We start from the raw sequence: 16,226 nt of genomic DNA, 5'->3' as shown, positions 1-16,226 counted from the left end.
TTGTGACGAAAAATAAGCGTAGGCATCTCTGCAAGTGGTGAAAATCTATAGAAGAAAAGAAGTGTAGTACAAAAGTCATGATTTTGAGACCCTTTTAAATATTTAGCAAACCTGCTCAAGTACTCTATGTCTCTTATGGATTGTTCAAGCATAGAAAAGAACAGAAAATAATATTGACTGGTGAGGTACCTACCAAATTATTAAACTTACAGCTTCATCATCCTCACTTTAAGTATCACTATTGCAATCAATAGCAGATGTAGAACTGAAGCCTTTTTTTTTTTTAACCATTTTGCTTTTTGACATCACAGCAGAATGAGAGCATTACTATGTTGGTATACATGATTCCCCCAGGACTTTGTGGGTTTTGGTATTATTCATCCAGAAGTAATTGCATATTTCATGTTAAAAAGCTGCAAAGAAACAGTATCATCCTGTTCACTTCATTTTATTTTAGATTTTTTACTTAATATGTATTTTATTTTAAATGTTTTCTTTGCTTCATTAATATTAACTATCAAAGATTGTTTCTGTCTGATTGATATTATGGTGTTTGCCATTTCTCTTTATACACGGATAGATACATACACAATAAGAGGATATGTCCTCTCAAGGGCAGAGGGACAGTGCAGCGCTGATCTCTGTGCCGCAGACATAATCTCAGCTCTTGTTTCCTGACTGGTCACACACAGGGTATCTATAGTTCCTGTGTCTCAGGGGCCTCAAATTCCAAAGCTCCTCATCAGGGAAATGTTGATACTGTGATTTGGATCCTAAGCAAATGCAATTCCTTCAAGACCAATAATCTAGAAGGGAAATTCAGGATGGCTGATCCCTTGCTTTGCCAAGCCAAGGCACTCCTCTCCACCTCTTGTCACCTGTCTGTTGACTTCCACTTCATGTCCCATGCATGTCCCACCCTTCTCTAACTCGATTTCAGAGATCATTTTTGGACATAATCAATGCATATCTGAAATCTGATGCTACCTTGAGGTGTAGCAGCCTAATCTTACATGTGGGAATACAAATATATTACATATATAGCTCAGATTGTAAAAATGCCAACACTCAGAGGAATTTCTCCCTCGAAGCTACTGAATGTTTACTGAGAATGAATCTTCATTCTGTGTATTTGGTGCAGCGGATTCTAATCTACTCTCTGTAGTCAGTTCTGACCGTGATTAAGAGAGACGTGTGTAATCCCTGTTTAGTTTCATAACCGCCTTTTCAAATTTCAACACAATACTTTTGGAAAAAACTTTTCTTCACATCAGGTGATCATGAGTGTACCATAGGACTTGATTTTTAATGTAGTTATGAGACTTTATGACAACAATGGCCAAGCAGTTGTCTGCTGGCTGTTTATCCATCCTCCCAGATCACACAATGAGATTTCAATCATAATTAACAAATGAAGACAGTACTGTGTGCTAATACTTAAAAATTTTATATTAAATGAATTCAGTATTATCTTGCATTTATAGATATCTTTTGCAGCATGATAAATCTTTCTATAAGAACTTTTAAATTTTCATATATATATATATATATATATATATATATATATATATATATCATATGACACAATCAATGGCATATATTAAGCCTGATGCTTACTTGAGGTGTAGCAGCCTTACACGTGGTATACAAATATATTTGCATATGTAGCTAAGATTATAAAAATGTCATATGACATATATATATATATATATATATATATATATATATATATATATAATCTCACACAAGTTGTGTCAAAATGGCATTATTCCTGAACTTGAATTTTGAAAATGAAACCTGTGTTTCAACATGATCACTAGAATTCTCTATAGATTCTCTTGAGAGAGAGGGGGGGGGATGTATTTTAGAATTATTTATGTGAAGCCCCAGTTTTACCATTTCAAAATTTCAACAGATGAAATTTTTTAAGCAATATACCATAGTCAAAAAACAAAACAATGACAAAAAAACACCTTTTTGCTCAACTCTCAGGGTTTTCTCCTTATTCTTTTCTAATAAGTTTGTTTTAAATCATATTTATGCAGTGAAATAGACCTTTTTAGATGTATAATTGCATGAATTTTCCATCAGTATTGTTGAGATAGAGAATATGTCTATCACCCTATTACCCAAACTCAGACACTGGCAACATTTTATCTGTCCTTTTCCAGAATGTCACCTAAATACAATTATATATCTTTTTAAGTATATACTATATATCTTTTTAAGTCTAGCTTATTTCATTTAAATAATGTATTTCAGATTTGTCTATGATATTGCAGGAATTGGTAGTTTGTTGCTTTTTATTGGTTTGATTTGTAAAGTGGCACTTCCCTTATACAGTAGCACCATAATTTTTTATTTATCGAAGGGCACTGTATTATTCCAGCTGATTACAGCTACTGTTACTTTTGTATATTGATCTTTAAATGGACATTTACTTTCATTTTCTCAGGCAAATACTTCAGAGAACTATTGTTCAGTTTTATGATAGTTGTATTCATCATTTTGTAAAGAACTACTTGTTTATAAAAGTAATGATACTTGTTTTCATTCTCATCTGAAATACATCATAATTCCTGATGTCTTATATCCTTGCCAGAAGCTGATATTGACATCAATTTTTTATAGGTATATAGTACTGTCTCATTGTGGCTTCAGTATTTATTTCCATGTTGGTAATAATGTTTAGCATCTTTACATATGCTCATTCATCACCCTTAAAGCTTCTTTTGTGAAGTGTCAATCCAAACCACTTACCTATTTTAGTTTTTGCCTTGTTATAATTAGAGAGTCATTTGTGTATTTGAACGTGAATCCTTTGTAAAATATGTGTTTTACAAATATTTTATCTCAGACAGCTTCTTGTCTTTTCATTTTCTTAAAAGTGCCTTTTGCAGAGTAACCATGTTAACTTATTAAAGTTTAATATCAATTTTTTAAAAAATGGCATTGTTATGTCAGACTACCCCTCACCCCCATTTACATCACATGAAATAAAAAATGTAAAAAGAGATAGTTTATTTCATAAAGCAAGAGAAAATCTCCTGTATACCACAAAATTCACTATGACATAAAGGGTGCTTGGGTTGAAGCCAAGGAACTCAACAGATTTATGCCCAGAAGGAAGAAGTTACCATGTCCAGGCAATAAAGTCTAAATGCACAAGAAGAGCTTAGGTGCTTAAAGGCAAAGCCAAAGGGTTGCTTCAGGGTTAGGGAAGTGTGTGAACAGAGGTGTTAGACACAGCCTGAACTCACGTATGTGGACTTAAAAGAGCTGAAGATTTCAGAAAAGCCACTCAGAAGCAACAGACTTCTGGCTGGATTGATGGTATTCATGGTATTATTAACATCACCAACAGAATTCATTAAAATTAATTCAGGAGCGTCAACTGAATAGTGAATATATCTGGGAAATATGACTGGGAATATAACTGGGAATCTGAATTAAATCTAAGCATTTGTAGGCATCTACTATACACATGCAAAAGGAGACATGCACATGAAGAATAAGTTTGCAATATACACAAATAAAAATGACTATAATTACAATTATAAAGGAAACATTAGCAATTAGTTTTAAGATGAATAAGAAGCTCAATGGAAAAAAAGAATAAATACATAAGTGAGAAACATTACCCATTCTATATAAAACAACTCTGAAATTCATCAAAAGAGAAATGGAAATTAATTGTAGTTTCATACCCATTAGATTGTCAGGAAAAGTGAGAAAGTTGTGGTGATGATGTGAAACACCCAAAATATCTACTGGTGAGGTAAAACAGTTCAACCACTTTGGACCTGCCTGATAGTGAATAGTTTAATATGTATTCTCCTATCATCAATAATTCCACACAAGGTATATAACTGACTTTTCTTACCTTCAGAAGACAGAGAAAAGAATATTTAACTAGCTTGATTCACAGTAGCAAAAAAAAAAAATCAAAACTTCTATAACCCAGGAGGTACTTCTTATTTTCAATGTCACAATAAAAAACTTAAGAAATCGTGCTTGAAAATGAATAAATATTTGCTAAACATAACTTGGTTGATTCTGAAAAACAGGATGAGAGTAACTATAGACATGGAATTCGTGTACTAAATTTGAAGTTTAACAGGATCAAAGAGGAGCACATTTATGTAATAAATTGTACCAGGAGATCTATCGCGGTGACAAAATGCAGTAGAGTCCTCTGAAAATGGCAGTGTATTGAGCAATAGTGACTAAATATTGGCCATCGTGTCCTGGCTGCATGGATACTATCCCATGGTGACCACGCCTCCTCCTTTTCTCATGTCTTTTCTCATGTCACTTCTGTCTTAGAAGAAAACATGAGATTACACTTAATGTGATCCAGGAGAAACTCCTTCCCAGCAAATCCTCTTTCCTCAAACAAGTAGTGTTCACCCAATTATCATATAAGTTAAAGTTAAATTATTGGGACAGAATCTAAACATGTTTTGAGGTCTAGCATTCACTTCACTGCAGAGATGAAGTATGGTTGGTCCATGGAAATGTTATCCATTGATTGATCCAAGGAAGAATCAGGTCCAGGTGCAACACCTGAATTTCCTGCTATCAGTTGTTGACCTGAAAGAGAATGAAGCCTAGGAAAAGACCACCTCATGGAGGAGTAATGAAAGTTGTACATTATTTGGGTACATTCCATACCTCAGAAGTCTCTGTAAAGAAGGATAATTCTCTTTACTATCAGAGCATACTCATCTTAGATTTCCTTTTTTTTTTAAATTAGGTTTCAACCATTTCACAGTGATCTCAAACCACTGAGATCATCTAATTATGCTGAGTTTGTAGAAGATGATATTGAACATTCTATTTTTTGCCTCTGAAGGTAACAGTTGAAGAGGTCTCAGAATTGTTTTGTCGGCTGGGAATAGCCACCGCTTTCCTTCAGAGTAGGACTAAAATTAGGAGTTAATGCACACAACCCCAAGCACATGATCACGTGGGGTCTCTTCTCTAGATATGACCACAGCTCTGCTTTAGCATTTACCTGGCCCTTCTCCTCAAACTTGCTTTTTTCTTAGAGGGCAATAACATAATATATTCACTAAAACTAGAACCCCTTCTGCAGGTACTCTTCTATGAGAGCTGACCAGTTTCTTCTGTGAAACAAGTTATATTCAGATAATTAAAATTCTGCATCCAACTTCACAAAATGAGACAGAGAGAAAAGCCAGGGTTCAAGTCAAGTTAAAATGTACCTGGTTATTATGTTACCTTATCATATTAAAGAAATGTAGTCTGAAAAAGTCAGACATTCTGGTTATCAGGAACCTTGTCATTGTGACTTCTTTTACAAACCAACAAATGACATGTCAGAGAAGAGAAACAGTCCTTCTGATGAGCTTCCTCAAGGCTTTCTTCATGTCTCTGTTTCTCAGGCTGTAGATAAAGGGCTTCAGCATCTGAGGGACCACAGTGTATGACAGAAGCCACTGCAGCCTTCCTGGGGGAGTCAGTCACTGCAGAGCTAATGTACACCCCAAGTCCTGTCCCATAGAACAAGGAGACAACAGACAGGTGAGACCCACAGGTGGAAAAGGCTTTATGCTTTCCTTCTGATGATGGCATTCTCAAGACACACAATGTGAACATGAGAGAAAATGATCCCAGACAGTGGAATACCAATAAATATAAAGGTGGAGCATGTATCCAGGTGTTATTAATGAGGGTATCAGAACAGGCCAGCTTGATGACCTGAGCGAGTTCACAGAAGAAGTGGGGGATCTCCAGGCTGTGCAGAAGGATAGTCTCAGCACCATCAGACAGTGCAGCAGGGCGTCCACTGTGCTGATGGGTAGTGAGACCAGAAACATCAGGACACACAGACAGTACCTAAGGGGAGGACAAATGGCCTTGTAGCAGTCATAGGCCATCACTGCAAGGAGACAATTTTCAATGTCAACGAAAACCAAGACAAATCAAACCTGTGGTGAGGCTGCACATCATGTTGGGAGCATCTGGTAAAGCAAACAGCAGGCGGCTAAAGAGGAAGAAGGTGTGGCATCCCTCTCTCCCCTTCAGGAGCACAGGTAAGTGACCCAACTTCTTCCAACTAGGTTCCACCTCTTAAAGTCATGACACCAACAAAGCATCAGAGTCTGGGGACCAAGCCATTAATACATTGGCCATTGAGCACATTTCAGACCCAAATTATAGCAGCTGGGGACACTGAGGAGATTGGTCCTAGGAAATGTCTACCTCGTGTAGAATTCAATGAAGCCCTAATCCCTGACACTATGCATTCCCTATATCTCAACTCATTGCAATGAACAGTAGTTCTCTTCATGGTCTGACCTTATTAGAGTGAGGGTCTCATTTTCCTATGACAACAGAATCTTATGACAACAGAAGGTCAACTCATAGATAAAGTCCAAAATCTCAAATATCTCAAAACACTGACATTATCTAACTGTGTAATTTGTGTAAATAATGACACTGAGTAGGGAGGCTCGTAACACTACATCAGAAGGACACAGTTTTCCAGGGCAAACCTCACTTGTTATTTAATGGAGTATGAAATGTCAGTTCTTGGCCTCACTGTAGGTCTACATGTGGGATGACACCCACCTGGCCCCGACCATGAGCTCAGGTCGGGAAGCTAGTCTGCAGACGCTCACACAGCCTTCTGTAACCCGCCCTTGACCCACCCATGGTCCAGCTCTCTTTCTTCTGAAACTGAACCTCAGCAATTACTAACATTGAACCACAGACGCGGACTCTGCTTCCATAATGTCACAGCAACAAAATGGAACCTTGAGATGGAAATCATTTGACAAAATCACATGTGAACAAAATCAGTCAGGTTTAAAGTACAAGTGGAATGAACTTACACATCACATTATCTAGTCACTGTGGAAGAACGCAGTAACAGAAGCATCAGGCATTCTGGCTCACCAGTATTCCTGTCCCTTTAACACATTCTCTAATCCTAAGCCCAAAGTCACAGCAAAGGTATCCCAGTGAAGAGCTGACCCAGGGCTCCCTTCATTTCCCTGTTCCTCAAGCTGTAGATGAAGGGGTTCAGCATTTGAGGGACCACATTGTACATCACTGAAGCCACTGCATTCTTAATGGAAGAGTCACTTACTGAAGAGCTGCAATAAACTCCAAAGCCTGTCCCATAGAATAAGGACACAACCGAGAGGTGAGACCCGCAGGTGGAAAAGGCTTTAGATCTTCCACTCCCTGATGGCATTCTCAAGATAGAGGAGACAATTTGAACATAAGAAAAAATAATCCCTGAGAGAGGGACACCAAAAAATATAATACCCACTGAATATTTCAGGAGGTTATTGACCAGAGTATCAGAGCAGGAGAGCCCAATGACCTGAACGAGTTCACAGAAGAAGTGGGGGATCTCCAGGTCTGTGCAGAAGGACAGCCGCAGCACCATGAGGGTGTGAAGTAGACCATACAAAATGCTGATGAGCAGGGAGACCAGAACCAGCAGGACACAGAGGCACGGGTTCATGATGACCATGTACCTCAGCGGGTAACAAATGGCCACATAGCGGTCATAGGCCATCACGGCAAGGACACAGTTTTCTAAACCACTGAAAATCAAGACAAAGCACAGTTGGGAGAGGCAACCTGTGTATGAGATGCTCTGAGTGTGTGTTTGGATGTTCACCAGCATCTTGGGGATCGTGGTTGTACCCATACAGATGTCAGTGAGGGACAGGTTGGAGAGGAAGAAGTACATGGGGGTGTGGAGATGGGAGTCATTGCTGACGGCCAGGATGATGAGCAAGTTTCCCAGGATGATGACCAGGTACATGGACAGGAACAGGCTGAAGACGAGGAGCTGCAGGGCTGGATCCTCTGTCAGTCCCAGGAGAAGGAATTCTGAAAAGGCTGTTTGGTTTATGGGTTCCATGTTATATATGAATCTTATGGAAAAGATGAGTAAGAATAAAGGGAATATCTCCTGGAGAAGCAGAAATGGTATCACCTGGTGAATGGTAGAACACTCTCCATGCCACTCTGGAGAGAATGTTTGAAAAGACCTGAGGATGAGGAGCGGTGGTCTATGTTTTATCACACAGTGTAGATGAATTCGATATTTCTAAGTTTTTTTGATTTTTTTAAAACAGTGCCTTAAAAGTAAAGAAAAAAATTCTGATTTCCATTGTGAACCTACATGGATATTCTGATCTTTCCTTTGGCCTCTTTCTGCTTCCATTTCTCTTCCATCTTCCCCTCTAATACCTACATTCATAAGTAACCTTTTTCGCACATGTGTCAAGTGCTTAGACTGTAAGAACCATAAGACATGGTTGTTCCTTCAGAATTAGTCCATGCATTGAATCAAAAAGAAAGATGAGGACAAACATCGAATCTATCTTCTAGAGCCACAGTCCCTAATTTGGGCATGCCTCAGAATCATTCAAACAGCTCACCAAACAGCTCACCAAATTACAGATGAGTTAGTTCATGCTTCAGCCTCAGAGGCCGGTGAGGACATGTACAAAGTACATAGAACATTTAGCAGGGACAAGGACAGGGTCACACTCCAGTTGTCTGCAAAAATGACTCTCCTAACTAGTCTGTCTAGTGCCCCTGGACAGTACAAGATTAGCTCCAAACTGTTCCCATGGGTCTCACAATTTTTCTTTAGAATCATAGCTGTTTCTTGTTGAAAAAAGACCAAGCATCCTTTCCTTTCAAGGTGTGTCCTGTTGTACACAGGGTTAATTTTAGCAGGTGGAGGATGTCCAACCAGGTGGACAGGAGCAAAGATGAGACAATGTCCCCTTCAAGTGTGCAGCTCATGAGATTCTCCATTGGAAACACAAGCAGTGTGTTCTAGCAATAAATTCTAAGAGAAGTGGTACATTTTGATGCATTCTCTATCTCTCCTAAGAGAACTTCTTCCCTGAAGGAGCTGGGTAATGTATCACTATCTAAAACAAGAGAGCAAACAATAATAGCTAAATGACAAATGAAATTCAGAGGCACCTATGAAGACAGACGGAAATAAAAACATTTGCCCTTAGAAAGACAGAGACTTACAACATAACAGACTTGTTATATATTCCACTACATTTTTACAACTTAATTTACTTTTACATTCTTTAACTGACAGGTGTCCTGGTTACTACCTGTATTCATGACTACATATATAATATAAAGCCATGTGCAGTGGACACACCCACATTCAAGATGGCACTCCTGAGAAGGGAAAAAGATGAAATGGGGGGTTGGGGGACCAAGGTGGTGAATTTGATATGCTTCTTAATTTATTATTTCATTTTTAAAAAGACCTGAAAGGATAGAACATAATGTTAACATTGGATTTTTGTGAAAAAAAAGGAGATGAGTGGCCATGTTTGCAGTGGTGTTAATTGAACTCTCTCTGCAATTCCAATTCAAAATATTTGGCAGATCTGGAAAGCAAACCATAAGGACTAGAAAGCTTCTTGTTGAGCCCCTCTGTGTCTACACCTCAGAGCCTAGAGCCCTCATAGTCCTGCTAGAGGGATAGAACAAAAGCTCTCTGTACATTGAAGCACCAAGAACCAGCAAAGGGAATAATTGCTATGGGCTAAACTCTCTATCCTTAGAACTCAAATGTTGAAATATTAATTCCCATTTAGAGAAGATGTGACTGTATTTGGAGATAATGCATTGAAACGATCAGTTCACACAAAGTCACAGGGTGTCCCTAATCCAATATGACTGGTGTCCTCCCAAGAGATTAGGACACAGGCACACACACAGAGAAGTCCACGTGAAGACACAGGGAGAAGACAGTCAGCTACCAGGTGAGGAGAGAGGCCTCGGGAGGAGCCAACCGTGCTGACACCCTGATCTTCATACTTCTAGTCTCCAGACTCTGAGAAAATAAATCTCTCTCGTTCATCCACCCAGTCTGGGGCATTTTCTTATGGCAGCCCTCACAAACTGGTACACTGACAAAAACCCACCTACCACACAAAAATAAAAAATAAAAAAGTGAAAATATTTTGAAAGAACCATCACCAAGAAGTGACAGATTTTGCTTTGGAGGAAAATGTTCCTGCAGCTGTCCAGAGAGAGCAAGTGCCCAGCAGAATGGACACTGCTTGGATATTGGTGAAGAGAATGTGTCAGGAAGCTGGAGTCAGGCAGCAGCCTCCCGGGGACCTGCTTCTCCTCATCCTCTGCCTGCATGCTCCTCATGGCTTCCCTGGGAGGAAAGTGGAGCAAAACACCTGCCCTAGTGTCCAAAGCCTTCAGGGACAGTGAGCTCCTGGGTGACTTCCCTGAGAAGGACCCAGCACCTCACCTGCATGTGTAGACAGAAACGTGTCCTCAGGATGGAAGATACACTCTGAGCCTGTGGGCTCCAGATCAGGGAGGACCATCCCTGGGAGAAGGCACAGCTGCTGCCTCCTGATTCCCAGGGCTTCTGAGTGAGGTTTTCACCGCTGACACCTGCAGTCTCTGTATCCCTCAGGACTCAATATGCACAGCTCCTCATTATACCAGAAATGTTACTATTATTCTGATCCCAGGAGTGAATGTCCTTAAAGACCAAGTCTGTTGAAGAGAGGAAATCAGGATGGCTGATTTTCTGACCCACGAGGCCAGGCATACGTCATCCAATTTTCCCCAATGCTTCTGCTCACCTCCATTTCACATACCTTGAATACCAAACACATTGAATTTTCTGATGAATATCAACCTCCCATTTTACATATCCCCATCCATTTCATCTTATCAGGAAGCCTAATTAAATTTTAGGTGTGAAAATATAACTTACATATACATAGGCACACACAATAGAATTGTAAATAGGTCTAAGATGTTGCAAAATTGCATAAAAAGATATTTCTTCTTAAGTGCATTAATGCTTCTTAAACCTTAATTTTTGTTCTACTTATTTTGTACAGAAGATTCTCATCTGGTTTTGTTTGATACTTCTGGCTGCATTAAAAAGGACTATTGTTTCCTAATTATCATTTATGAATACTTTTCCAATTCAGTCCCAATATTTTCAATGGATAGTTTTCTTCACTTTAGGGGACTGTAAGCTGAAAGTATGGTTCTATGCATTTAATTCAGGTGTGAATTCATTCATAATATCACTACAAAGCCAAGTTTCATGCAAATTGTTTTATTAGGTCACGGTAAGATAGATGCCCAGTTCAGACAAGATTAATACACTGAGAGAATAAACCAAAGTATCCTGCCTCCTAAAAATTATTAAAATGACTTCAGAAAATAAAATCCAGCAAGGAATGAAAAGGGATAATGGATTCTTACAAGTTTGGTTTTGCTCCAGGAATGCAAGGTTGGTTCGTTCTCTACAGAATCACATCAGTCATCACTGAACCCTTTTCAGTTCTGCTCAAATGCCAGCCTCTCAATAAAGCTTCCCCTATGCTATCACTGTACAAAAAGTACAATATTTTAATATGTTCTTATCCTACTTCCTGATGCATTAGTCAGCATCTAACAGACTATAATTTTCTTGGGCTACTTTGGGAAATATATTAGGGTGTGTACATGAGTTCTATTCCTATGGAAGTAACAGGATGCAAACAAGATTAGGAAAGGGAAAAAACAATGAAATTATCACATTTGCTGGTAAATGGATAGAACTGGGGACTATAATGCTAAGTGAAGTAAGCCAGACTCACAAAGTCAAGGGTCAAATGTTTTCTCCAACATGAAGAAGCTAGTCTAAACTTTGATGGGTGGGGATAGAGAAACAGAGGAAAGAAATGCAGGAAAGAATGCCATCAAAATGAAAGAAAGATCAAGGGAATAGAAGAGGATTGAGGGGAGGAAGAAGGGATAGGATAACGGGAAAACAGCGGGATGAATCTGACCTAACGTTCCAATGTATACATATGAATATATGATAGTGAATTTCACCATTATGTATATCCACAAGGTACTATTTTTTTCCAAAAGTAAATAAATAGAAAGATCAAAGTAGAGGAAAGGAAATAGGGGGGAGGAGGAGTGGAAGGGTAAGGGAAAGTACAGGGGACTTAATTGCAGAAAACTCTACTATGTGCATTTATAATTATGTCAAAATAAATCCTAATGTTATGTATAGCTATTATGAACCAATGTAATTTTTATAAAATCTATACAATAAAACTTCTATAATAATAACAATGAAAGGGAGAAACCGAACTGTAACATTCTCTCAGTGTCAGTGCCCACTGGAATTATGGAGATGAGAGGTACCTTCTGAAGTTTCCCAACTTGTGGCAAATGGGCCAGACCTTTAATGTTTCGTTGATTAGTCATTGGTTGCAGACCTTGGGTGCAGTCTCTCCCTTCTGCTGAGGCAGTCCAAGAACCGGGCTGCCAATGAACAGCTATCTGCCAGGTGCACTCCCAGGGTTGGGCAGTAATTCCCTCCCCCTGACAGCAGATCCAGGTGTACATCAGTGTCCATGCCACCTGCCAGCTCTTGCCTTCATAGATGAATGAACTCTCCCTGAGAACAAGGATTTGTACCAAGTTTTCTTATATCCTCAGTGTCCAGAATAGGACCTGGCTGTATTGTGTTTTTTGTGGATGAATGAATGAATAATAAAAATAACTTCTAGGAAAATAATTATTCTCATTACTTCTGGAATTCAATCAGCACATCACAGTGTCTTCTCCACGCATATCTCTCTGGGATTGATTTTTCTCTATTCATGGGTGAGTATATTTATCAATCATCTAGAGTTGCTCTCACAAAATATCATGGACTAGGTGACTTAAACCACAAACATTTATTATCACAGTTGTGGAAAACTCACTAGAACTACTCGAAGGAGGAAGTTTGCACACTTGTATTCAATAAACCCACCCGCAAATAAAACCATCTTACATTTCTACCAGGAAACATGAAAGAGAATATTGAATCACCTCTATTCATGACAGCAGAAAAATGACTGTCTAAATTTCATCATTATCAGAAAGAACACCTGATTTTTATTGTTACTACATATCACATAAAATTACAAAACCATCTCAAGTCACTGAGATCATTTTATCATGTGGATTTTATAAATAATGAAACTAAGCATGACCTTATAATGAAAATGAATGGACTAAACCCCCAAATATGATGAACTCTCAGAAATGCAATGATGAAAATGACAACAAAGACCCAGAAATCATTCATGACCTAGAAACTATAGCAAAGTCAAAAAGCAAGTGGATGTAACTGATTCTACAGGCAGATAAATATGGGTGATACCAATGCACTGGATTTATACAAAAGCAGCCTTTTGATTTCCCAATTACCCAATTCAGGCTCTGCTGGATGGAATCAAAGAAAGGAGGTTGAAGTTAGAGACTGAATTATTTTGGAAACACTGCAGAACTGTTCAAAACCCACAGACGCAGCCTATATAAAAGGAGCCCTGGATTCCCCAGCACTTAGAAAAACTCTGGCTCCACTAATGAAATTTCTCTCAACCTCTGTCAGTATTGTAAGAATGCATGAAATTACATGAAGGCCCAAACACATAATCTGGAAAAGATCATTCTCTATAAACCTTCACTTCCAACGTAAGTAACACTCACCCACTTGCCATATAGGTCTATATGCAAGAATAAGAGGCTTTAGCAAAAGGAAGCATCATTTTGGAGGCCACCATTCACTGAGGACACAGATGTCTTCTGTGTGACTCCATAGAGAAAGCTGTTACCAAAACACAGAGGGAAGGGCACTCATCTTTCTGGCTCTGGCCCCATGTCCAGGCACAGCATCCTCATTTGCTGCAACCACCTGGGGACTCTGAGGAGCACGTGTCCTGGCAGGAGGTCACCTCACGTAGGGCTCAGTGAAGCCCAAATGCCTGAAACTACACATTTCTACTTCTGAATTCTTGGTAAGGAACAATAAATCCTTCCATTGTCTAGGTTTATCAGAGTTTCATTTTCTTTGTAAAATGACAGCTTCCCCAAATTACAAAACCATCTCAAGTCACTGAGATAATCTTATTATGTGGATTTTATAAATAATGAAACTAAGCATGACCTTATAATGATATGCTTTTTTAGGGAATGCCTCAGTAATTATGTAATTGAGTATGAAAGTGCGGTTCTCTTGCCTCACATTTGATCTACCTGTGAGATGCAGTGTATGTAGCCTTCCCGACCCATGAGATCAGGTTGAAGACAGTCTCCAGATATGATATTGACCTTGTGCAAACCTTTCCATGTCCTGTCTACCTTCTACAACTCTCTGTCCTCCGAGACTGCTCCATAAAATATCACAAGAGTAAAAAAAAATACCCAACTCAGGCTCTGCTAGATGGAATCAAAGAAATGATGTTGAAGTTAGAGACTGAATTATTTTGGAAACACTGCAGAACTGTTCAAAACCCAAAGACAAGTTTGAAGTCCAAGTAGAAATGCACTTAGCTGTCATCTATCCTCCCAACCATATGATCACGGGAAACAGACTCTGCATCCCACCACAGGGCGCTTCATTATTTCCCAAAACACTCGTGTCTTCCAGCTTGCCTTTTTCTAAGTGTGTGCCACATAGAATCGGAAAAGTCCACAGCTCCAAGAAAGGGAAATGTGCTCAGATACTTGAAATTTTCTGTCATAAAAGAAAATTCAGGTTTCAAGGCAGGGAGAGGCAGCCTGGTCATGATTTTGTCTCATTTATTTTAGAAAAACTGTATTGATGGAGGAGACAGGAATTCTGGGTCACCAGAAATTCTGTCACTTTGATTTACTCTACAAACCTATATCCAAAGCAAGGACCCATCACAGAAAGGAAGCCATCCTACCCATGAGCTTCCTCAAGGCCTCTTTCACGTCCTTGTTCCTCAGACTGTAGATAAAGGGGTTCATCATCTGAGGGACCACAGAGTACATCACTGAAGCCACTGCAATCTTCCTGGGGGAGTCAGTCACTGAAGAGCTAATGTATACACCCAAACCTGTCCCATAGAACAGGGAGACAACACACAGGTGAGACCCACAGGTGGAAAAGGCTTTTTGTTTTCCTCCTGATGATGGCATTCTCAAGACAGAGGACACAATGTGAACGTAAGAGAAAATGATTCCAAAGAGGGGAACTCCAAGAAACAGGAAAGATGCAACATAGATCAGGATGTTATCAATGAGGGTTTGTGTACAGGAGAGCTTGAGGACCTGAGCAAGCTCACAGAAGAACTGGGGGATTTCGATGTCTGAGCAGAAGGACAGCCGCAGCACCATCAGAGTGTGGAACAGGGAATCCATGGTACTGATGAACGCAGAGAGCAGAACCATCAGGATACAGAGGCGAGGGTTCATGATGGCTGTGTACCTCAGGGGGTAGCAGATGGCCACATAGCGGTCATAGGCCATCATTGCAAGGAGGAAATTTTCCAAGACTACAAAAAGGATGACAGAGCAGGCCTGGGCGAGGCAGCCTGTGTAGGTGATGGTCTGATCCTGTCTTTGGATGTTCACCAGCATCTTTGGGATTGTGCTTGAGCTCAAACAGATGTCATTAAAGGAAAGAGCGGAGAGGAAGAAGTACATGGGGGTGTGGAGGTGGGAGTCAGAGCTGACAGCCAGGATGATGAGCAGGTTCCCCAGGATGGTGACCAGGTACATGGACAGGAACAGGTTGAAGATGAGGGGCTGCAGGGCTGGGTCCTCTGTCAGTCCCAGGAGAAGGAATTCTGAAACAGCTGTGTGGTTTGCTGGTTCCATGTACTTAATGAATCTGATAGAAAAGATGTGTGAAAAGATAATAAATTTTATGGACAGCAGCAGCCCTTGGGAAGATGACAGAAATGCAGATGCTTGGTTCACTCCAAACTTACTGCTGGTACCCTCCAGGGATGAGGAATAGCAGCAAGCTCTCTGGGTGGTTTATTCATGTTGAATTTTGCAAACCAATTAAAAAAAGCTTTCCAGTGGGCAATTTGAATTCAAGTGATTGTTCAGGTATATCCCTCTGAAAATGTTTCCCTCCACATCTCTTTACTCATTCCTCTTTTTTCTGTCCACACCCTCTATCAAAATAAAATTTACTGAATACACACTGTTTCTGTGCTAAGTATAGAGATGAAACAAAGTAGAAGGTGTCAGGTTTCAAAATCATTTCATGACAGTAAAAATTAAAAAGTGAGAATGGAATTTTGAAATCCTTCTAAAGCAAAGATTCTCTGGCTTTGTCTTGCTTCAGATCATCTAAAGATATTTCCAAACTGAGGATGTGTTAATTCTTAACTATCATCTCCATTTAC

General features: G+C 39.5%; 2 protein-coding genes across 2 annotated transcripts; both read right to left on the bottom strand.

Annotated features, from left to right (window-relative positions):
• Nucleotides 1-6,970: 6,970 nt before the first annotated feature.
• LOC107157496 (olfactory receptor 7G2-like) lies at nt 6,971-7,927 on the bottom strand. The gene has a single exon (XM_015503869.2). The coding sequence runs from the start codon at nt 7,904-7,906 to the stop codon at nt 6,971-6,973; it is 936 nt and encodes a 311-aa protein (XP_015359355.1). The 5' UTR covers nt 7,907-7,927.
• A 6,821-nt stretch (nt 7,928-14,748) lies between these two features.
• LOC107157572 (olfactory receptor 7G2-like) lies at nt 14,749-15,708 on the bottom strand. Its single transcript, XM_015503922.1, has one exon. The coding sequence runs from the start codon at nt 15,685-15,687 to the stop codon at nt 14,749-14,751; it is 939 nt and encodes a 312-aa protein (XP_015359408.1). The 5' UTR covers nt 15,688-15,708.
• Between the last annotated feature and the right edge of the window lie 518 nt (nt 15,709-16,226).

The sequence above is a fragment of the Marmota marmota genome, unplaced genomic scaffold, assembly GCF_001458135.2.
Source record: "Marmota marmota marmota unplaced genomic scaffold, marMar, whole genome shotgun sequence".
Lineage (NCBI taxonomy): Eukaryota > Metazoa > Chordata > Mammalia > Rodentia > Sciuridae > Marmota > Marmota marmota.
The sequence above is the reverse complement of the archived record's forward strand: the minus strand, read 5'-3'. Positions and strand labels throughout refer to the sequence as shown.